The sequence below is a fragment of the Pleurodeles waltl genome, chromosome 3_2, assembly GCF_031143425.1.
Source record: "Pleurodeles waltl isolate 20211129_DDA chromosome 3_2, aPleWal1.hap1.20221129, whole genome shotgun sequence".
Classification (NCBI taxonomy): Eukaryota; Metazoa; Chordata; class Amphibia; order Caudata; family Salamandridae; genus Pleurodeles; species Pleurodeles waltl.
In genome coordinates this window covers 152,043,540-152,067,799 of record NC_090441.1, presented here as the reverse complement: position 1 = coordinate 152,067,799, position 24,260 = coordinate 152,043,540, and the positions used below count along the sequence as shown (strand labels likewise).

Below are 24,260 nucleotides of genomic sequence, written 5' to 3'. Positions count from 1 at the left end.
TTCAAGAACTATTAACACAGTTCCATTAAGGACAGAACCAAGATGCATTTTCTTTTCCCCTCACGTTATCAAGAAGTTCATTAGGGTGCTCTTCTGAACACTTCTGAACAATCCCACTTGTTACCACTCCAACTTAAAAGCTGAATATAGTGCCACTAGGACTCGTGTTCTGCTTTCAGATGCTCCTTTAGGCTGGGATAATGTAGCTTACTTTTTGCCTTGCACATTTGGTAGGCTAATGTCTGAGACTTAAGCTATTTTTCCTAAAGATCTCCCCCTTTACTTAAGAAATGGGTAATTTAGCAAACACTGTCATTTTCCGACTTACTTATATATATTTTCAAGTCAATCAGAAATTAGTAGTACCTATATTTTTCTCGAATCACTAACCTCCATTTCAGCAAAGGATGGATATATTAATCATTGGGTTGCACATAGGTTTACATCATGCATTGTGATATTTTAGAATGAATTTCGACCACAATCCAGAAGGATCAAGGTGGACTTCACCATGGCAGTGGTGGCAATAGATGCTATTTAAGAATGGGTGGGCATGTAAACAGTTGGAGCATAGCAATTGATACATGCCTTTATAAAGCACAATTACTTGGAATCCCAAGCCAGATCAGAAATCTGAGTTAGAGGTATAGTGCTCAGAAGTAGTTTAAAAATATGTGAGCCTCATTTCAATCTTCTGTATTGTACTGCATGCTAGCCTTAAACAATGTATAATGACATTGTGTTAAATTAATGAGTACAATTTCTAAAGTGCACTGATACTCCATCCTGGTGTTGAAAATGGTTAGGAAGAATGACCTCTGCTCAGGTAGGAAAAGGAGGCCACAGAGGTGGCAGCCTTGCAACAGGTTGGAGTAGGTGTAATGTGTGATTGGATTTATATTGACATTCTACTGGGATTGATATTGACCTATTTCACTACTAAGTCAGAACAGGCTGCCATTACGGAAGGCTTAAAGCGCTCTGGACAGGCCCTTGAAGTCACAGCATTGTTTAACAGGAAACCATTGAGGTAGATCAAGATGTTTGTGCACTGATTTGTGGTGCAGAAGGTTTTAACTCAGGTGGGCTTTTGCGTTTTGAACCACTAACAATCTTGACGAGATATTGGTTGGACCAAATAGAGAATTACTGTAATCTTGATGGAAAGTTATCAGGGCCCGGATAAATAATATTGAGTGATGTGATTGGAAGAAAGGGCAAAGCTTTGAGGAGCATTCTCTGAGTGGAGAAAATAGTGGCGGTAACCAGAGATAACTGAGAAGCAAAAGTTGTCATTGAATACAATGCCATGATTCTTAGTGCAGGCAGTAGGTGTAGTGGTAGGGCTTAGCTCTGACCGCATCCAGGCTGTCGACCAGATATACAATGTGTCCAAAAGAAAATAATTTCTGTTTTATCTATGTTGAGTTTCAAAGATTTCTATGGGGGGCATGTTAAATAATGTACAGGTCAACTACCAACCAGAGGAACTCTGCAAGTAGAAGTGAAGTAAAACGGGTTGAAAGGAAGCATTTGGTTCTACCCGTTAGAAAAGATATGAGGAATCTCAGAGCAGAGTTACAGATCCCAATTTTAGAAAAACATTGAATGAATGCCTGAAGTGACCATGTTGAAAGCTATGGATAGGTCTAATTAGACCAAAGCAGTCAAGTAACCCTGCTCCAAGATGGTTAGGTCCTCTGCCACGGTTAGAAGAGGATGCTCAGTGAGATGCTGAGAAGTTAGATTGAGGCTTATCTGACAAATTGGACAGAGGTTCCCTCTTATTAACTCCGTTTAATATAAAGTCTGATCTAGGCCTAAACAATAAGCTGTGGGGTCTTGTTTTTGCTCGGAATGGCAATCCAGTGTTGTTGAAAAAAGGCTTATTGGTAACTAGCATGGCATTTTTCTTAGGTGGACACCCATCACTCCATCCACCTTTGTGTTTCTGTGTTCCCTTCTGTTATGTAATTCTGTAATACTTTGTCCTCCAAGAGGTGTGAAGTTGACAGCTTCTCCACCTCATTAGCTCCCCGGCACACATAAATAGTTAGATTCTAGACTACGTAAAATGCTGATTCATATGTGTCTTCAAAAACTAATTGAATTTAAGTGCCTGGTTGCTACTATGTCTTCACCCGAGGTAACATAAGAGTTAAGAACAAAAATATGCTGGAGTTTTATCAGTTCTTATTGGGATTCCGATCTTGATTACTGGTAAAAAATCATTCTTGTGGATCTGTAAAAGATTTCCAGGCAAGAGAACTGTACTTACATGAAAGTATGATTGTTTCTGTAGGTTCTGAGAGTTGGAATGTGACGTTTGCAGTTGCCCATTAAAATAAAGGGATTGAAAATACTAAGAAGTTGCATTGCCCCCCACCCCCCTTTCCATATCAAAACCACCTGACCACCACCCCAGGTGCAGGATAGGGTGTTTTCAGTTTGTTTTTATTAAGCCCCCTTTAGATAAAAGAAGTACAATTCTACACTACAATAGAAATGTGTTTTACGACTTAAAAAAAAAAAAACTGTTTTGGGAACCTTGCAGTGCAAGCTATTGTTTATGGGGTTATTTGATTGGGCACATTTTTACTTTTAATTCTAGTGCGATTTAGATATGTTTTTGATTTAAATTAAGGTAGCACCCTTTGATAATCTGTTTCTGTTTTCAGGTGTGGGATTATGAGACCGGAGATTTTGAACGTACACTCAAGGGACACACAGACTCTGTGCAAGATATTTCTTTTGACCACTCCGGAAAACTATTGGCTTCCTGCTCTGCGGATATGACAATTAAACTCTGGGACTTCCAGGGTTTTGAGTGCATCAGAACCATGCATGGTAAGGGGTAACAACTTACTCATGTAGTTCCTTTTGACCTGCTTGTTTATAAAAGGACTTGTTTTTACCCGAAAAACATTGCAAGGGGGCTTGCGTATTAAGAGCCAAATATGGTGGACTAATAAAGCTACCATTCTTGGAAGTTTTTAAAAAACATTTTAAAAAAATATATAAATACATTTTCAAGTTGGTGGAACATAGTGCACTTGGTACCACAGTGGAAGTTTGTTTCACACATTTTTTTAAAGAGCTTCACTAATGGCAATATATGTTAGTACTATAAGGACTACAAAGATACACTTTTGAAGTTGGGATTCAGACTTTTAAACATTGCTTTCTATTCAATCGCTATTTGTAATCCCAAAACGTGTTACATAGCCCATAAGGCATTACTTGGTACTCGTAGAGACAAAACCGGGTGCAGAAGGCAGTTTTACATTCATCTCCCTTAGCAACTCAAATTTAATGGTATGCGCTGCGAAGATCTAGTTTGGTGTAGATGTTTGCATCTTTTTCCTGATCTAGCAGTACTGAAATCAAGGGAAGGGGATATAGATTCTTCACTGTAACTTGATTTAACGCTCCATAATCGATAGAAGTTCTTAAGTCTTCATTCTTCTTTGGGATGAAGAAAAGGGAGGCAGAGACTGGGGATTGACAGGGACGAATAAAACTGCCAAATATATTTCCCACTATTCTTTTAGGAACTTGTTCTTTCTTTTCAGTAAGGGCACAGATTCTTCTGCAAGGTAGATTCGCACCTGGCTCAAGTTCGATCCTGCAATCATAAGATCTGTGGGGAGGTAGCTTCTCTGCCTTTGCTTGGTCAAACACTGCAGACAATTCTTTATATTCTGACGGAATGACAGCCTTTTGCAGAGCACAAACCACATTGGATTTAGTAGCTAAAACTTGAGCTGGAGATGGTGCAATACTTATCTCTTGAGGACCATAACAATGCTTCCGACAGGAACTTGAATTTAATTAGACAGTCCTTTTCCCAATTAATTTCAGGGTTGTATTCCGTAATCCCAAGATCAGCTGAAATTGAGGCGCATCTGTGAGATTGAAATTTATTTTTTCTTGGTGTACTAGATGATCTTTTAGAACTATAGCTTCAGTTTCATCTGTGGTTAGACCCTGAAGACACGTTTGTTCCATCCACCGCAGAAACAGGCTCTGCTATTTTTTTTTTTTTTTTTTTTACAAAATGTATTCCCATTTATGCGGCATACTGTATGTCGCCGAAATTTCCTGTAGCTCCTGAGTCAGTCATAACTGACACCTCCTGCAGCTCCTCTTCTCTGAAGATGAGGTCAAAAGAGATGAGATGAGGGGAAGCAGACTGTAAGGTGTTTGCCACTTATTGGTATTCAGGGGTTGGTTGGTGTTGTAAGTCATCCAGGCTACTCTCTTGGTAGAATGAGTTTTCTCTCTTCCTGAATTACCTTGTTTAGGCTTCTTTGGGTATTCTCTTACAAAATGCCCAGCCAACCCACAACAGACATAGTCTTAGATCTTCGCTTGTCTTTTTCTTCTTTAGACAGGAGACCTCTAACACTGCCGATTTGCATTGGCTTTTCTGAAGAGTGTCTCAGAGGTCTTGATACTTTCCACTTTACTCCTATCGAAACGTGGTGGGATATGACGAAATTCTCTCTTGCATTTAGCTTTTTCTTTCAAGCAGACTCTGATCAATCTGTAAAACTAGATCAAATAATTTTGACACATCAGTAGGTCGATCTGGAAGTTGGGCTAGCGCATCTTTGAGTTCTTCTCGTAAACCTTGGTAAAAAAAAAAAACACAGCCCTTTTGCTCTCGGGCCAACCAGTCTCCACAATTAATTTGATGAATTGGGCCAGATAAGGTAATAGGGATTTGATCTCTTGTTTTAAGTCTAGTAATCATTATCTGGCTTGGGAAATTGTTCTGCAGTCAAAGATTCGAAGGAATTCGGTATTAAGGACTTCAAAATCATATAATATAGGGTCATTTCGTGGGCCATGAAGCTGCATCTCCACTCAAATAAGACAAAACGAACGCTGTTTTTGACTGATCCTCTGTAAAAAAAAATAACGGGACGACAAAGGAAGTGTAAGTAGCACTGGTTTAAAAATATCTGTGTCTTGTAAGGATTTCCACTAAAACGTTCAGGTGGGGCCAGGGGAATGATAGGGGAGATGGAATGAGTGATTTTTTTGGCTAGTTCTGAGGTAGAGGTAGGGAAGGTTTTACCTGAAACCCCACTAGACCCTGCGGTATTCCCAGAAGTGAAGTTATTTAATTTGTCTGCGAGTTGTTGCGTCTCAACATGGGATCTTTGATTTCCTCTAAAGTTTTTTTTCATGTAGGATAAGGGTTAACTGTTTTTGCATTTCATCCATAAGTGTCGCCAAGGCATTAAAATCTAAACCTTCAGCCATTCTGCTCGGGTCGAAATAAGTATTTTTAGGCACTTCATTCTGTCAGAAGATTACCCATTAAATCAGACTTTCACGGGAGCAGATGCCTTTTACCCAACTCCCTCCAACAGACTTTAACTGAACCGTGCATCCACTAGTTGGAAGGGGAATGGGAATAGAAAGATACCACCTCCAGATCCAGTTGCAGCCTGTGTGTCCCACTTGAAGATAGGATATTCAGTGTGTCTCTGAAAACCTGCATCTGTCGTCTTGGATTTCCTTTAAAGGAAAGACCTGCAGTTGGGTGATGAAAGCACAGTAATAATATACTTATCTATGCTCTTAACTGTTCAGCCATTCACTTTCACCCAATTCTATTGTTCTCCCAACCTGGATCTTTTGAGAGACTAGCCTCTCTAAGAGAACAATGTTAACTTAATATCGTCATCTTCTATAGGAGTCAGAGGTTTCCAAGGTTCTCGGAGAACAGTTAAAAAGTTTACAAATATACAAACTACTAATGTCTTTTACAAGAAAAGAAAATTCCTTCTCAAGGTTCAGTTTTCTCAATCGCAGTCTTTAAAAATTAGTCTGAGCACTGAGGTTTGGGTCTAAGACTGACATGTCTGGAAAGCAAAGACGTCTTGAGTTGCTTGAAGTTCTGTTAAGCCAAAAATAATTCTCCTCAGAAAGCTGATAGCCAGTTGTTGGAAAAAGGAAAACAATTCAGCTTCAAAAGGGAAAAAGTAGCTGGTATGCACACCGTAACGAGAAAAAGAATTAATTACTCAAAATGGAAGAATTCTCTATGAAACGAAGTGCCTCAGGAACACTGCTCAGGATGACAGTTGAAGTGCAGGGCTCCCAGAGAAACAGCTGGAGGGAAGCTTCAGCACAAGACTAAGGTAGAAGCACGGGAGCGCTGACCTCACAAAGATTTGCGGCCACCATCTTGAGTGGCAGTTAAACCTGAAGAAGCTAGCTCTAAGAACAGCCTCCACAACAGCCACCAGGAGTGAGGACGCCGCTGCAACCAGCGTGGGTACAAGGAAAAGGGGAATCGTTTTTGCTGAGGAAAGAACTTAAGAACGCTGGCAATAGTTTCCGTGATACAATCAGTAATCTATCTGGAGACGTTCTGGATGGCCTGTTCAAGGTCTGAGGCCTTGGTTTGGGAGGTGCAGAGGACCTGCGTCCACGATGTCTGCTACCTTGCCCCAGCTGCGGTGGTTGGAGCTGTAGTGCTGGTATCCAAACTACTTCGATCGCTAACCAGTTTTGGTTGCCTTTGCAAGGACGTTTGTTTTTGAAGTTCAATCGCTTAATCAAATTTCATGGTGAAGGTAAAAGCCCTTCCATTTCTATAATCTTGATCATTTTCCTCTCCTTGATTGTCACCTGGTGTTTTTTGTATTTCAGTTTTCAAAATAGCATAATTTTTCTCTGTAGCCTCCTTAAGTTTCAAGTTAGGAATTTCTCTTTACAATTTTTGAATTTCCTCCCCAAGTTTGGTTGATTTTTTTTTTTCTCAGTATGTTTAATTAAGATATTCATCATTACTATAGAACTATTATTTAGATCCTCTTCCGACTCAAGAAGTAAATCACTGTCTAATTCATCAAAATTTGGAAAGGTCAAAATGCATAGCATCCTGGAAATGTTTGTATTGTCCAAATACTTACATATATGTATTTAAAGTTACTCTAGCCCACCATTTCTTGAGTTTGTTTCTTCAGTTTCTCGAGTTTACTGGACTTACTTTTCAAACTTCCCCTGAACCATTCACTTTGGTCTTCTCCCCAGTAGTGGAAACAGCCGTATTACTCAATAATTCCTTGGACAAATCTCCTCCATCATCTAATGAATCCATTTTATTTCAAAAGAACCTGTATCAGGAGACAAGGTGCTGGCAACACCACTGTTTATATTTAGATGTTTATCCCCCGCCCTCCCAATATCTCAGAAAATTGTTCTTAGGACTAGGTGCTCCACTGACCAAGGTCACCCTTGCCAAAGACCTGCATACAAGTTACTATAGATACATAGCGGATGGGGAACACCAATAGTTTGTCATCCAGTTAAACAAGAAGTCCAGTCATGAGTCCATTTCAACAGTATTGTAATCCAGATTGTTTTTTTTATAGCATCTTCTTCATTTTATTACATTCGCGGAATAAAAACGCACCAAGCCTCAACTCGTTTCGTCCCCATCCACATAGGGGACTTCTTGAGGGCTGTTCTAAAAACAACAAAAAACAACTCAATAACATTTACAATCAATAAAAAAAGTGTCAAGACACCAACGAAATTCACTCAAAGCAGATCACCAAAAGATGAGATGCCACTACATATGGTGACTACACATCAAACCAACCTTGACCAGGTAGCACTGTTTCTCACAACTATGGGACAAGTAGTTCCAATTTTCATTTTATTTAAAGCTGGACACTTGTCTGCAGCCTCGGTACAGGAGCCCAGTTCTTCACCACAACCCACTGGTGTTACAGTTGCATAATGTAAGCACATGCACCCTGCTTCCTGCATTCTTCCTCACTTGTTTCTCTAAATTGGGGTGTAATAGTAATTTTCAAGTGTTCAGTCTTTAAAATATTCACATGCTTGAATCCTTCACGGTCAAAGTAGGAGTCCCAAGGTGTACTTAGAAAGCAGTACACTGTTAAACATAGCTTGAATATGTTAGAAACATCAACTTTAGTAACCTATTGACCTAATTTAGTCATTGAGGCTGCAGCACCATGGTAACCACTCCCCTGAGAGGCTATCATACCTCAGGTTTTCATCCGCACATCTTGTGACTGGAGTCTCTATGAGCTGTGTTCAATTTAATTCACATAACACGTAAGTCTTCATCTGCTTGGATTGACACTGAACCTCATTGTTTTCTGAAATATGAAGGGACATTGTTAAAACCCTCTAAGAAAGGTCTCTTCAGGACTTGTGGAATGAAAAGACTGAATTCTGAGGCCACTGATACGGACTGCATCTGCTGCCTTCATCGTTCACATTAAGGTAATACTTCAAAATTTGTCAACTTTCCCTGCAAAAACCTTGAAAGACAAAGAAGGCTGCTCTTAATTAGGGCTTCAGAATTTTAAGGCGAAAGAAAACCCTTCTTTTGATGATGAGTGAGAAGACTTCTTAGTTCACCGTAAAACTTCATAAGAGTAGGTCATAGGGATAATCATCCAAACATAGGATGGAACAGGAACCGCTCCCCTCCACCCCCAGACTCTTAAAGAGAGTCCCATCACAAACCTTTAAGAAAGTAAAGTTCAAAAGCCCGTCTTCTGACGTAAAGATACATTTCTTTTCAGCAAAAGCAGCGAACCGTTTACAACTCTATCTGGCAAGTTCCAGGAAGCCGTCGTTAATACCTCAGCAGACCTCCGTGTCCACAGCAACACCATCAACTGCATTGTCAAGGGCGATAACACTTAAACAAAAACAACATCCGCTTCGTCGACTGTAAAATTGAAGAAGGAAAATATTACTTTAATTACATAAAAGCCATTAGTTCCTATAATCTCCTACACATCAAATGCCTCAATCTGACTACTTGGACAATTAGGAGACCTACTTCGCAACCAAAAGCACAGTGCCATCCGTTGGGCATGATACAGAATGATATAGAAGTTGAAGTGCATAACAAAATGTAGGTAAAGAACAGGATGAGACTGTTGCGCCTTTATCACCATAGTTGTTCATCAACCTGCTCTTTTCCCACTCAACTATATTGAGATTTTCATGTCTTCCTGGAAAGAGCATCCAAAAGATTTGACCTACCAATTCCTGTAAAAGTCACACTGACTGACTTCAAGGAGCCTTCCAGAAAATCTTTTAAAGCCACTGCAATGATGGCTTTTATTTGGAGTGAAGATGTAAAAGTAGTGAAAAACCCAGCAACAGTCTCTATTATCCTTAGGCTAAATATTGTAAAGGCACTGGGGACGTCGCTTGTTCAATCAGCCCCCTTATGACCTGTTGGATGGTAGGGCAAGCTGCCCAGCATCTCTCAAGGACTCCATCCACGCCGTGTTTCTGTTTGTCGGAGAGAGAAGAGAGGCATTTGGACAATATAGGAGAAAGTTTCCTTGCCACGGCTGGAACATCCGTGAGAGCATCTAGTTGCTTGGCGATCCTTGACTGATATGACAGGCAGATGTGGTCACACATAGCTGTATACATTAATTTACTGGCAGAAGATAAAGGCAGAAGGTAAAAAAGGTCAAGAACTTCATCAGAGATGATCCATCCCGTGATGGATTTTGCATTGTTGTGATTTTGACAGCTTGCCAGAGCAGCTGTTGTCCAAAGACAGAGGTAGCTAAAATCCCCGTCCGTCAGACTGGAAGTCAAAAGTAACATCTTGGACATGTCATACAATGGAGAGGCTATCTTAGGCAAACCAATTCATGGTGCTTTGGAGTCTTTTAAAAAAGACACTGACACCTCAAGCTCTCTCAGCATTCTCCAACTGAAATGCGAGCTCTTTTGACGAATTGGAAGCAAAGGGCAGTTTCCTTTCAGAAAAGGGTGCGAGTGCTACTGCCATCAGCCGTACCATCATACTCAACACATTTATCTGCCACAGTACCTACAATAACAAATCTCAGACTTCTAGCTGCAGATTTAATACCTTTTGAATTCTCCCAAAGCGTCAGACTGGTTACTCCAGTATTGGAACTTTCATAGATTGACATGCTTGAATCATTCTCTGTCGTTGAGATGTGAGTCCCTGGTAGCTTAGAAGAGACAATGTCCCCAAAGACATAATAGCAATAACTTACAACTCTTCTTTTCAGTAATCTATCCAAGTCCTTATGTAAAAAAGGGCCAAACTGCAGCATTAAGCAATCCGATAACCCTACCCTCTACAACCCTCCTGATAGAAGCTCCAGTACCTCAGATTTTCTACTGCATGTCGTGCTAGGGAGTCTCCACTGAGCTCTGCTCATTTTTTTTTTCCTGTTGAAATAGATTTTTCCACTATGTTTGGGATTATTCTCTATTCTGGAGTGTTTCTTGTTCACACTCAGAATATCTGGGTTCCGACATTATCCGCATAATGTCTGATGGAGAAAGTCTCTTCAGAGCCTGCAGTACATGTGGAAAGAAAAGGCTCCACTCTGAGGATCCACATAGAGACTTTATATATTGCCTCTATCCTGAGCATTCTGCTGCTGAATGCAAGGTATGTTGTATCTTTTCTTCAAAAACTCTAAAGGATAGAGAGTTAAGACTGCTCATATGGCTCAAAAACCCTGTCTCAGATTCTGACAGTGAGGAATTTTCCTGGTCTTCCAAAAAGTCCCAAAAGAGACAAAAATTGCCTCACTCTGAAAAGGGTTTAGGGCAACCCTCAGAAGCTTTTAAAAAGACCTCACAGGGGTCTGGTGAATCGCCATCACCTCATGAGAGAAACTCTTCATCAAAATCTAAACACCGGCCTTCAACTTCAATAGAGGTTTCTAAACCTTCAGTCATCCACACCTCCAGTGAAGATTATTACTGCCTTTAATAAGCTTTCAGCCCCAGATGACAGACCATCGATGACCCTACAGTTGAGAAGTCATTGTCGTCGACGAGAACATATACAGCGGCTGTATCAGTGACGTAGTTTACAGTTACCAGCCTATTTACTATTGCTTCCTGCTCGCCTACGTCGACGGTATCTAAGACCAGACCGTCGAATATGAAAATAAAGATGCCTTCTACATCGTTGACGCTGTAGTCCATATCTTCGAAGATTCTGTTGACAACGGCATCTTTGACGATACCGCCGAGGGTGACCAGAGGCGGACGCTCGCAGATTGAGACGACTTACTCAACAGCATCGTCGAGCAGAAAAGTTCAGGCCTTGACTGGAAAAGGGGGGTATAACTACGCATGCCACGTCCCAAAGTAAGGTCACACCTTTACGTCCGGCCCATCTACTGGAGGACGATTAGGATGATGGGCCATTTTGGGCAGCTCATAGACTTTCTCAGCTCCACGTCAAGATGATGAAGAGGAATATCACCAGCAGTAGTTTTCTCCTCAGAGAGACCAACAAGGTGTGCCAGAGGATATGGTCTGTATCCCAAGTTCCCTTATCTCTGATCGCCAACCTGTGTTGACAGACTACAAAAAGATGTTTCCGTCGGCACGACTGTCAGAGAAAATCCCAACGGAATCCTCATCATCTATACCTTCCACCTCAGTACCACAATCTATGTTGTCGCCTAGATCGGCGAGGAGTACTCCACAAAAAACCTTTGTACAAGTTACAAACTCCTCGGATGAGGAGAGAGAGGAAGGGGAGCTCCAGGACACGCAATCTGATTGGGACAGCTATATATCACCAACCCCATCATCTCCATCGCCTACTCCAGTTGATTCACCATCAGGAGACATTGGGGGTTTCCATAATCTGCTTGAAAGAGCAGCGAAGAGATTCGCGCTGCCCATGCCATCTAAGCAAATGGACTGCTTCCTATATGATTTTAAGGAGCCCTTTCAAAAAATTATATGCTCCATTCCCATAGTGAGTTACATCTGGGGGGGGGGAAGGTCTGAAAGTAATGAAAAACCCAGCTACTGTGACAGCGGTCTTACCAAGGTTAGACAAAGTATAAGGCTCCAGAAGATGGTCTAACTTGTCTCATTGGCCATCCGAAGCCAGACACGGTCATAACCCAGGCAGCTCAGTGACGTTGAAAGAATCCATCAATTCCAATTTCAGCACCTCCAGATATGGAAGGTAGAAGGCTGGACAACATTGGGTAATGGTTTTCCTCTGTCAGGGCTTATAGTGAGAGCAGCAAACTCTTTGGCAATTTTGGGCACGACAGTCAATTATGGGCAGATATTGCTCCGTTTCTGGACCAGCTTCCGGAGGATTCAAAGGTGGAAGTAAAGAAAATCCTGTTGGAGGGGGAGCGCACCTCGGCTGAGGTTGATTACGCAATGGATATTGCTTCCACTGCTTTTAGACAACTAGCAGGTGGGGCGGTGCTTCAACGACCAGGCTGGCTTAGGGCAACTTCCTTTCACCGGAAGTACAAAATAAAGTATTGGACCTCCCATTTGATGGGGAGTTTTTTTTGGCAAACACGTGGATGAAGCCTTGCAAGCGACAAGAACTGATATGGGCACCGCCTGATCATTGGGTACCCTACAATTCAAGAAGTTGCCTTTTCGAGCCTCCAGAGGGCGAGGACTCCCATCATTTAGAGGGAGTTTTCAAAGCCTTCGCTATCCCTTCTATGCGACTGCAGTTTCGAACGCAATATCCACAGAGGTAACCACTCCAGGCATCCTATTCCAGACCTCCTAGCGGTAGAACACGTCAGGGCAAAGACGCAGTTCGTTGCCAATGATAGATTTCAGGCTCCGACTACAACTTCCTTCAACCAAGTCACAGAATAGGGAGAGGAATATCCCACTTAAAAAAAAAAAATAGCAAGAAATAATGTTGGACCAGTGGATATTAAGGATAGTTCAATTTGGCCACACTTCAAAGTTCATCCAAATCACACCCTCCACAGACCTTCCTTCAAAAGCATCTAAAGCAACTCCAGCTGGACCTCCAGGACTTAAATACGTCAAACCTTTTGCATGGTCACGTTGCAGGACTTTCTCCTCCACATGAATCAGAGACTTTATGGCAACCCTGGATCTACAGGATGCATACTTTCATATCACAATGTAACCTGCCCACAGAAAATTCCTTCATTTCACAGTCGCTGTCAGCCATTTCTAGTTCAGAGTTCTTCGATTTGGCCTGAAATCTGCCCCCAGAATCCTCACACAGTGTCTGGCTCCGGTAGCAGCTTGGCTGAGAAGGAAAAAACATCCAAATTTTCCATATTTGGACGATTGGCTCATAAAAGCGTGGTCGTATCGAGAGGCTCACAACTCAACGAAGGCTTGCATGGAATTATTTGACGAACTGGGTCTCAACCTGAATTGGAACAAATCAAAGATCTTGCCGACAAGAGGAACTACATTTTTAGTGGCAACAATAAACCCAGTCGGACAAGGCCTTCCCTACATTGGAGAAACAAACCAAATTCATGTCTGTAGCAAACAGAGTTCAAAGAAGAAAGTCTCTTTCAGTAGGCAGTTACAAATCGCTACGGGGATAATGTCAACTTGCATTCAGCCAATTGCCATTTTATCACAAAAGAATGCGCACCCAACAAGAATTGGATTTTCAGTGGATTCCAAAAGAGGGCTCATTCAGCGACTCTGTCACAGTGACTTCTTGCATTATCGAAGCGCTCCACTGGTTGTCAGAATAATTGAACATCACAGGAGGTTCTTCATTTCTGCCCCATCGACCCCTGTTGGTCATTACCACGGACGCCTCTCTGGAGGGATGAGGGGCTTACATTCAAGATCTACAGGCAAGCGGAAGGTGGAACAGCTCTTTTAAAAAATCACATCAATTTCCTATCGCTGAAAGCTGTTTTTCTGGCTCCACAGGCTTTCCTCCCCAGAAGAAAACAATCTGGGGTTCTCATAAGAACAGACAATACAACAACGATGCATTACCTGAACAAGCAGGGAGGAACGAAGTCTCCTATCTCAATCTCAAAATATTTGGAATTGGGCTATTCAAAATGGGGTCAGTTTAAGAGCAGAACACCTGCCAGGAAAACAGAACAAGACAGCAGACACCTTCAGCAGACTAACCTCCTCTTATCACAAATGGGAGTTGAACCAAGAGGTGCTCGACCATCTCCAGATAACTGGCATGCTTTCTCCCCCTACCATGGCTGCAGGGGATGGAGTTTTTTATGCAGTGGTTGTAAGAAGGGCAGGTGAGGTCCTGGACCTTAAACTGCTCTCTGTGGCTGTCAAGACTACTCTTGAGAGGTGCTGCATCTGGGAGCTTTCAACTCAGAACCCTTGCTCTCATTCAGTGATGCTATCACTGACGTCCTAGTGGGTACCTGGTCCAAACCCAGAACAGAGGCTCCTGTGAAAAGGACAATTTCCCACTGCCATCGCCTTGCACCTGGGGACCCAAGTTTCTTGACACAGCACACTACCCGTGAAAGTTTGGTGGTCCAAGCCTCCCAGGGCATGTTCCCTTTCGCTCCCACTGACAGGTAGTCCAAAGGGTTTGACTCACTTGGGAAGATGTTTTCTTCTGCCAGCCTCATATTGCGGTCCGTGAGCACTGCATGTCTCTTGGGCCCGTTATTCCCACACACTTTAGGATATGGTTGCACAACTGCTGCCACAGATCCTGGCGGAGGTCTTGGCTATACTCTTGCAGGCTGTTGCAGATGGGAGAGACGCAGCAAAGTTCACAATCCGTTGCGAACGTGACACAACCGACTTACTAGGTAGAGTGGTTTCTTTGACAGTGGCCCTGAAGCGCCATGTTAGGCTTTTTGGGGGTTGTCCAGGCTTTTTTTGAACATGCCCTTTCATGCCGCTTGTCTCTTGAGAGACAAAGCAGACTGCGCTCGGCGCTTCAAGGATTCTCAGGCCCCTGGCAAGTCCTTGGACCTTGCGACAACCCCTCTGTCTGCCTTTCACTCCATTCAAAGCTACAAAAAGAGGTCTTCAACCATGCCGCGCATGCTAGCTAGCTTCTGTGGCAGAGGGTGCCGGACCCATTGCCCTCGTGGGTCAGGTGGCCAGTGGTCTGGTCAGTTGCGCCCCCACACAGCAGCCTCTAAACCCTAATAGTTTGCAAACCACCCCCCCATCCCTCTCTAACCACCACCAAGGACTAGTTGGCAGCAGGATTCGCCATCACCTGCCTCACTGGCAAACTATCCCTTCAGACAGGTGGGTTTTTACATATAGTCTCCTACTGACATGTCACTCCTAGGATGGGGCGGCCATCCAGGAAAGGTGGAGGGCAGAGGCATCTGGTCTCTGGCAGAAGTGGGACTCCACATCAGCATGCTAGAGCTCTGGCTGACATTGAAAGCCTTTTTCCTCTAACAAGGGAAAGATGGTGCAGGTGTTCAGACTACACCACTGCTATGTGGTACTGCAGCAAGCAGGGCAGGGTGCGGTCAATGACCCTTTGTCAAGAGGCTCTGTCTCTGAACGTAGCTGGAACAGCAGGGCATATCACTGGTGGTCCAACATCAGATGGGCTCTCTGAACGCCAGAGTGGACAAACTCAGCTGAAAATGCTTAGTGGATTACATGGCGTCTCCATCCAGCAGTAGCGCAACGTGTTCCAGCAGTGGAGAGAGCCTTGTCTAGATCGGTTAGCCTCAGTTGAGGACGTGTAATGTTGCCAGTTTTGCACATTGGAGTTTCCAAGGCTGCAATTGCTCAGTGATGCTTTTCATCTCAAGTGGAGTTCAGGCCTCCTGTACGCCTTTCCACCCTTACCACTCCTGCCCAGTATTCTCAAGAAGATCAATTACGAATGGGCCCAAGGTATCATGGTGCCTTCTTACTCTGCATGGAGAGTCTGGTATTCCAAGCTGCTGAGCATGTCCATCGATCCTCCGATTAGACTGCCCTTTCTGGAGAATCTTCTGACGCAGTGGACGGTTCTGCACCCGAACCGGTCTTGTCTCTGCCTTCTTGCATTGAGATTGAGTGGTGGCAGTTGACAGTTTGATCTTTTGCCCGAAGTCTGTAACGTAATCTTAGCAGGCAGGTGGCCCTTTATCAGGACCGGTATATGCCTGTCGTTGGAAGAAATGTGTGGTGCACAGACAAGACAAATTGCCCCACTTTCTGCCCCTCGCACTGATATCCTGTTCATTCTGTCCCTTGCCCAGTAGGGCTCTGGGCACTCTTAAGGGACATTTTTCTGCTATTTCTGCTTTTTTGTGACACTCCTCAACCTTCCTTGTTTAAGTCTCCTATTGTACATAGGTTCATCAAGGGTCTTACTCACATGTTCCCTCCCTCTTCCTTCATTATGCCCCAGTGAGATCTTAATTTGGTTCTGACTTTCTTGATGCATGCTCCTTTCAAGCCCTTTCACAATTGTCCCCTCAGGCTTATCACATTAAAAACAGCCTTCCTTGAGGCAGTTACATTTGCCTGCAGAGTGAGTAAGCTGTAGACTGTCATCTAAGCCTCCCTACCTTTCTCTCTATGCTGAAAAAGTGGTGCTTCGCTCTAAAGCCTCTTTTCTGCCAAAAGTGGTAACTCCCTTTCATGTAGGTCAATCCATCATCTTTCTTACTTTTTATGCACCCCCATATTCTTCTAAAGAAGAGACACTCCATCCTTGGACCCAAAAGGAGCGTTGGTGTTCTATCTTGATCGTACAAAAGAGTTCCAGGTGGATGACCAACTCTGATTGAGGTGTGAAGAAAGGTCGGGTAGTGCAAAAGGGAAACATCTCTAGATGAGTCATAGTCTGCATTAAAATCTGCTACACACTGGCCAAGAAGCATCCCCCCTGAGAGTGTGCATGCTCTTTCTACCCGAGCCAAAGCTGTGACCACTGCATTAGCATGTGGAGTTCCAGTCCAGGACATCTGTAAGGCAGCAACGTGGGCATCTCTGCACACATTATCCAAACACTACTGACTGAACAGTCAGGTCCGTAGGGACGGGCACTTTGCTGTGGATGGTATTGCTTGGGTATCTATTCAAATGTAAGGAATCTGCAGCTAGATGTCTATCAGATGAACAAGTTACCTACCTTCGGTAATGCCTTATCTGGTAAAGACTAGTGACCGATTCCTTACCGACCCACCCATCCTTCCCGCTCTGCGAGCTGATTTCTAAGGGCATGGACTTCCCGTTAAGGGCCTTTGTTTTGACACATAAGTGGTCGGTGTTCTTCATGGCTCTGCTCTTCTGCATGGAAAGTCATGAAAAGAACCTGCCGTCAGTGCGCCTGGGTGGTGCTTATATAGGACCCAAATCATCATCCTCTCCCGCGCAGACATCGCTGCTGCCGGACGAGGAGTGGATTGACATCACCTGCCGGGTTGGGGGCTACGGGAAAGAGGCATGGAGGGAGTGGATATCTGCATGCAGCTGATAGTATTTAAGTGGAGTGCAACGAGTAGTGTCACTTCAGATAATTGTAAGACTTGCTGTGCTGTAGTAAAGGCATTATCTGGGTAGATTGCGCCCATGGAGGTCAGTTGCAAGGAGCATAATCTGAATCTGGTTCAAGCATCAAGTATTATCAGGATTGAGGGATGACCTATGATCGGCGTGGAAGGGGAGAAACAGAAATCCAACCGGAGCGCGCTTACTCCCATGCCACATGGTGCAGGCCACAGTGTCAACCTGTGCTCTTGGGCATTTGGAGTCAGATATAGTGCCATCGGGAGAGGTCACGACAATGTTCGATCATGTTCCAGAGCAGTGTGTACCATGAATTGCGTGTGGAAGGGCCAGTAATCTGCAAATTTTGCTTGCTCACTAAGATAGTATAAGTCCATATCTGAGCCCCCAGCCCTCCTTGTCCAACGGAAAGTGTTATGATCTTCTATTTAAGACGGGGATGGCGTCCTGCCCACGCAACTGACAACCAGTGCGATCTGAGCTGTCTATGGAAATACAATGGCAGTGGAAGGGGCAGATTAAGAAACAAGTAAAGAAATTTGGGAAGGACGATTATTTTTGCGAACGGGGTAGCTTTGCCCAGCCGCACATTGGCTTCTCCATCCATGTCATTAGGCGCTGGTAATTAGCCTTCCACAGGTCAAGTCTGCAGCTAAGCCAAACCCCCAAATATCGCACTGGCCTGCTCGTGCAGCAGAGCAGGCACTCCAGCAGGAATTCCTTGGTCCCGTCCATTTGGGGAAACATGACTGATTTTGTAGAGTTTATAAAAATCTGATATGCTCCCAAATCTGAGAAATTGTCTAATGGATCTATGCTAACTCACGGATTCTGCTTGTATAGTAATGCCGTCAGCGTACATGGATACTAAGATTCGGCAAGGTGTAAATGCTAGACCCTTGTGTGGGTGCTGCACTGCAAGAGATTCAAGAGAAATAGGGAGTCATATAGAGAATAAGGGGCACCCTTGACGTGAGCCCCTGGAGTGGAAAGGGAGCAGTGATTACTCCATTAATCCGAAGGCAGGCCACAGGTTTGGTATAAAGCAGACGGATGAGTCCAATGAATTTGAGGCTCATTCCTATCTGCAAAAGCAGCAGCACTAGATAAGGCCATTTATGAAGTCAAATGCTTTCAAACCACCCAGAAACCCAGCAGTCTCATGAAGGTCGGGGTCTACGGTATGAATCGGGGAAAATTTGGTACGTGGGTTGTGTGCCTTTGACCATCTAGGTACAAAACCATATAGATCTGGGTGCTTGATGATAGGCACGAGTGGTAATAACCGTGAGGCGATAAGTTTGGCTAGGATTGTTTTGTCCACATTAATCATGGACCGTGTATGATAAGCTGGATAAGGACTCCTGCTGCTGTGAACCTTAAGTATTGTCACAATCCGTGCATCGGCCAATGAAGGGGAGGAACACGTCCTTAGCAAGGCACTCCTCATAAAGGGCTAGTATTTATGGAATAAGAATATCTGCATATTCCTTATTGAAAGCAGCACTAAGGCCATCCAGTCCTGGGGCCTTATCCCCGGGCAGAGTGCCGATGACCTGCTTTTTTACACATCTTTCCCTACATGATGCCATCAAATTGAGGGGTTTCCAGTTTTATCTCCTAATATTTACAAAGCTTTGTTCACTGTTCTGATTTAGAAAAACATCAGATGGCTGTTATGAGTTGTACAGTGTTTTGTTTTCGGGCTTTGTTTTGAATTTTTGTATGTTTAGGGTGCTATGGTGGCATGTGACAATGGGTCACAGACTCAAATGTAAAACTTTTTGTGCTGACCTTTCATTGTTTTACCAAGCTGTGCAGTGATGTCAGGCTTGAAATACTCTATTGGTTCACCATACTTCATAGTTTTTCTAGCGCTTATTTTTAGTTGGGTTACATAATAAAACATTGCACACCCATAGAAATAATTTGAAATCATTGACATTGTTATATAAAATCTGCACGTGTATTGCTTTACAACAAATATTGATCAAATCTGTCTTTTGTATCCCACTTACACAAGCTCCATGTTTGATATCTTGGACATGTTTCACATAATGTGCAGAATTGCTTTAAACACCAGGATTGCACTAAAGTAGGTTTGCACAGCTTGACGTCTTCATATATTATCGCTTTAACAGTTGTTTTTGACCTGCAGATGATAGACCACCCAGTGGGAACTAGTTTACTTAATATACACTATACAGTTCTGGTCTGTCTGCTCTTTAGATCTTGCCCAGAAGTAGTCATGGTCTGCTTTCCATTTTGGATAGTTTTTTGCCAAACAAAACATGCAGTTGTATTGCCACTACCTGTCTAGGGCTGCTTCTGCAGAAAATTCCCTCCCTACACCTCAACATAGCATCAAGTTAAGAATTACTTGTCATGCCTTTGACCTGTCTTCATTATTGGAGGTTGGCAGAGAAGCGCCCGCTAAGTACTTTTGAAGTCCCAGGAAAGAGCCCGTGGGTTGCACAAATGTCCTGGACTACTTTACTGTTCTTTCTACTGATTCATAAAAGTATGGTGAGTCCTAGTAATACTAAGTCACTGTTGAGTCTTCTCAAATGATGATTGTTCATGATTTACGTTGGGTTATACAGGTTCCCTTCTGATACTTCCATTTTTTACACATCACTGAATTTGCAGCTGTACAGTTTACCAAATGGTTTATTGAACTAAAGATTTTTAAACCTAATTCTTTGAAGTACCGAAACACATATATTTAGAACCTGCTCACAGTAAAGTAAAATCCCAGCAGTTGCTTTGTTGTGCAGGCATTTAAGGTAGCTTCAATGAGTTTTACACCTGCGTGTCACAAATGTCGAGTTGAGCGGGAACTTTTTGGGAGTTCAGTAGTTAATTGAGCCCAAACATACACATATAAAGTGCGTCTGGCCTCATGCCCTGCTCACTAACATTTACTTTGCATCCTGCACGTCAAGGCTCATCTCAACAGAATACTCATTAATGTATGTGTTGCTGGAGCCCTTGACCATTAAAAGGGAACTATTCTATCAGGCTAATTTTCAAACTAAGTCTGGTATTCTTATTTCTTCTACATTATGCTAACATTTTATTATGTACACTGTAGGGAGCTGGCTCTGAATATACTATATCAGAATGAGATATAGCGTGCACAAAGACCAGGGATTCCCCAAGAGGCTTGACAGACGCAATAATAGATAATACTAATGCTCTATTTGTGGTAGTGTGGTCGAACAGTTAGGCTTATCAGAGGGTAGTGTTAAGCATTTGGGGTACACACACAAGCAATAGAAGAAACACATACTCAGTGACTTAACTCCAGATCAATAGGATTTTATATAGAAAAATATCTTCTTGTTACTTTATTACTAGAACCACAAGACTCTGTTCAGAAGTAAAAACTGTTGCAGGTAAGTACTTAGCATAGACATCAATGCAACTTTGTTTCACTTTAGTCAAGTAAACTGTTTTTAAGATAACTGAGAATATCCATTTTTAAAAGTGGGCACAGTGCATTTTCAGAACAATTCCTGGGGGAAGAAAATAAAGTACAGTTTCAGAGGTAAGGATACAACTTAGAGTAAGCACCAATCCCACACCCTCACGGCACTGGGGTGGCCGGGTGGTGCAGGGTGCAAACAGGGCGTTGGGTTTCCAGTGCAACTGAGGTGTCCCTGGGGGTCACTCAGGTGCTGCAGGTATGGTCCAGGGGGTGTCTCGGGCACACCACCGGTTGGGCAGGGAAGAAGGCCGTCTGTTGATTGTTGCTGCACCAGTGGTCGGTTTCTCTCGAGTCTGGGGGCTGCGGGTACAGTGCTTCTCCAGGCGTCTGATATCTTTGTCCCTGGCAGTCACGGTCACGGGGTCCTCAGGATTCCCTCTGCAGGGGTCGTTGTGGAGGGGTGGAGAGGTCAACTGAGGGCGGGCTCTTGGTCGCCGTCGCCTGGGGGGGAGGGGTCCTCTGGTTGGTTGGGCCACCTGGACTCGGGCCGTGGGCATCGGGTGCAGAGTGGTTAGGACTCATGTTTCTGGAGTGAGGTTGGGAGTCCTTTAAAAGCAGTTTCTTTTCTTTTGGACAGGGCCGTTGTCCACAGGAGTTTCTTGATCCTCTGTGATGCAGGCAGCCCTCTGGAGGTTTTTCAGGTGTCGCTGGACCTGCAGAATAAGTCGCTTTTCTTCTGCAGGTTCTTCGAAGCAGGAGACAGGCCGGTAGTGCTGCGGCCAAGTCATTTGTTGTCTCCTTCTATTCTCTGCTGGATTTCCAGCTCAGCAGTCCTTTTTTTGAGGTAGTCAGGAATCTGACTCTCTGGGTTCAGGGAGCCCTTAAATAAACATTTAGGGGCGTTTTTAGGGTTAGAGGGCAGTAGCCAATGGCTACTGTCCCTGAGGGTGACTACAACCTTCTGGTGTCCACTCCCTTTGGGGATAGGGCCACATTTGTATCCCAATTGATCCTGATCCTCCAAACCAAGATGGTGGATTCTCCAAGGAGGGGGTCACTTCAACGCTGGACACCTTAGGGGTGGTCCCTCTGGACTTGCTGCCAAAGGTGGGGCTTTGTCTGGGGGCTGGGCATCTCCATCAGCTGGAGTTCCATGGGGCATTGTAACACAAAGCCTGAGCCTTTGAAGCTCACCGATCTGTGTTACAGTTCCTGCAGTGGGGAGGTGTGAAGCACCTCAACCCAGTGCAGGCTTTGTTTATGGTCCCATAGAGCACAAAGGCTCTCACCCCATGGGGTCAGAAACTTGTCTCTCAGTGGCAGGCTGTATCTGACCAGATAGTCCTGCATTGAAGGATTGCGTAAGATACAGGAGGCATCTCTAGGATGTCCTCTGTGTGCATCTTTTAATAAATCCGAACTGGCATCAGTGTGGGCTAATTATTCTGAGAAGTTTGATACCAAGCTTCCCAGTATTCAGTGTAGCCATTTTGGAATTGTGGAGTTTGTTTTGTCAAACTCCCAGACCATATACTTAAGATGGCCACAGTGTGCTTACCATGTCAAAGAATGGACTTAGACACTGTAAGGGCATATTGCTCATGCAGCTATACCCTTACTTGTGGTATAGTGCACCCTGCCTTAGGTCTGTAAAGGCTGCTAGAGGGGTGACTTACCTATGCCACAGGCAGTGTTGTGTGCATGGCACCCTGAGGGGGATGCCATGTCGACTTTGCCTTTTTCTACCCACCAACACACACAATCTGCAGTGGCAGAGTGGTCCCTTGGGGTGGCACAACACATGCTGCAGCCCTTAGGTAGCTTCCCTGGTCTCGGGGTCCTTGGTACTACTGGTACCTTTTAAAAGTGACTTATCTGTGTGCCAGGGGTGTGCCAATTTTGGAACAATGGTACATTTTTAGTGAAAGAACACTGGTGCTGGGGCCTGGTTAGCAGGGTCCCAGCACACACTGCCAAGTCAGCATCATTATCAGGCAAAAAGTGTGTGTGTGTGGGGGTGGGGGTTACTGCAACAAGGGCCAGTTTCCTACACAAGCCCCCACAGGCCAGGGGACTCAAACCTGGGGGAGTCTTCCTACTCTGTCAGGCGAGGAAGAGCAGTGAAACAGGCTGTTTTGTTGCAGGGCCTACTCTCCCTTACATTCTCCTGTCTAGGTAATTCACCTCAACAGTGATAGGACCCAACCTGAATTGCCTCTTGTCTGCATTTGTAGTGTCTTCACCCATTCTTTTTGTTTTGGGGTTAGAGGTATCCACCTCTGCTAATCTTTTCTTAGCCAGGGTCACCCCTAACTTACCCAAAGAGGGATTACCCACAGCTGGAGTAAATTTACCATGACCAACAGGGTCAGGGGTTCTAATTTGCTGTTTGGCATAGGGTCAGACCACCATGCCAAGGATAGTGCAGCCATAAAGGCGAAAACCCAGCAGAGGCCACTAACAGCTGTCAGTGCCCAGAACCACACCTTTAGCTGTTCAACAAGGGAAGGGGTTAAGTTATCCAGTATTGGATCTTTCATAAATTCACATGCTTGAATCATCCCCGTCGTCGAAGTGGGAGTCCGATGGTACATGAAAAATTAGTAAGCACCAAAAAAAAATAATAGGCTATAATGCTAATCAAATCAATCATATAGCCAATCCTTGTCCTTTTGTAAATGTAACCAAATTTGACTCATGACCAATCAGGCTCCAGCACCCTCTAGAATATTTTCCAGAGAAGCTCATTCCCTCCGATTTTCTACTGCACGTCGTGTGAAGGGAGTCTCCCAGAGCTCTGCTCAGATTACTTCTTCTGACAGGAAGATTTTCTCTTAGAGAACTCAGAAAATGTCGGATTCTTCCAGGAAAGGCCTTTTCCGCCCTTGTAAGACCTGTGGCAAAAAAAGGCTGCATGTGGATGATCCACATAAAGACTGTTTATAGTGCTTATATCCTGTGCATCAGGTAAAAGATTGCAAGATATGCCGCCCTTTCTCTGCGAAGACCCTTAGAAACAGAAAAGGAAGACTGTTGACCTGGTTACTGGAAAAATCCTGTACTTCAGGTGAGGTGAGTGATTCAGAAAGGCCTCATAAAACGTCCAGATCTGAGGACCTGAGCAGGCTGAGAAATTCAAGAAACGTCATAAAACGCATAAGGAGGGTGCTAAGGGCATACAAAGATCAATTTGATCCGAGCCATCCTCTCCCCGTCACAAAAAGGAGTCCTGTCCCCGTTCTCCTTTATCAGAGCCTTCTACCTCTAGAAATACTTCTTTTGAAGTTGAAGACAACACAACCGTCGACGACCGTGACGACGGTTTCCACATCTACTGTCTCCACCGCCTCGTCGACGAGACCGTCGTCGACACTACGTCTGTTGTAAAGGCTCCTATTCCTTCAGTTAGACCACAGTAGACGAAGGCTCATCCAGAAAAGACTTTGTCGCTGAAGTGAACCATCGTCGATGAGGCCACAGTCGACCAGAGTACAGTCGATGAGACCGTGGTTGATGGAGAAATCGTCCATTGCGCCAATTCTGTTGACGGGACCATCGT

At 44.0% G+C, this 24,260-nt stretch overlaps 1 protein-coding gene across 2 annotated transcripts in view; it reads left to right on the top strand.

Moving 5' to 3' along the window:
* The window catches only part of PAFAH1B1 (platelet activating factor acetylhydrolase 1b regulatory subunit 1), a 533,693-nt gene that overhangs the window by 247,718 nt on the left and 261,715 nt on the right, over positions 1–24,260 (top strand). For both annotated transcript variants that reach the window (XM_069227017.1, XM_069227018.1), the window contains one exon: positions 2,679–2,847. In XM_069227017.1, coding sequence (XP_069083118.1) covers positions 2,679–2,847 — 169 coding nt within the window. The remainder of the gene's footprint in view (positions 1–2,678; positions 2,848–24,260) is intronic.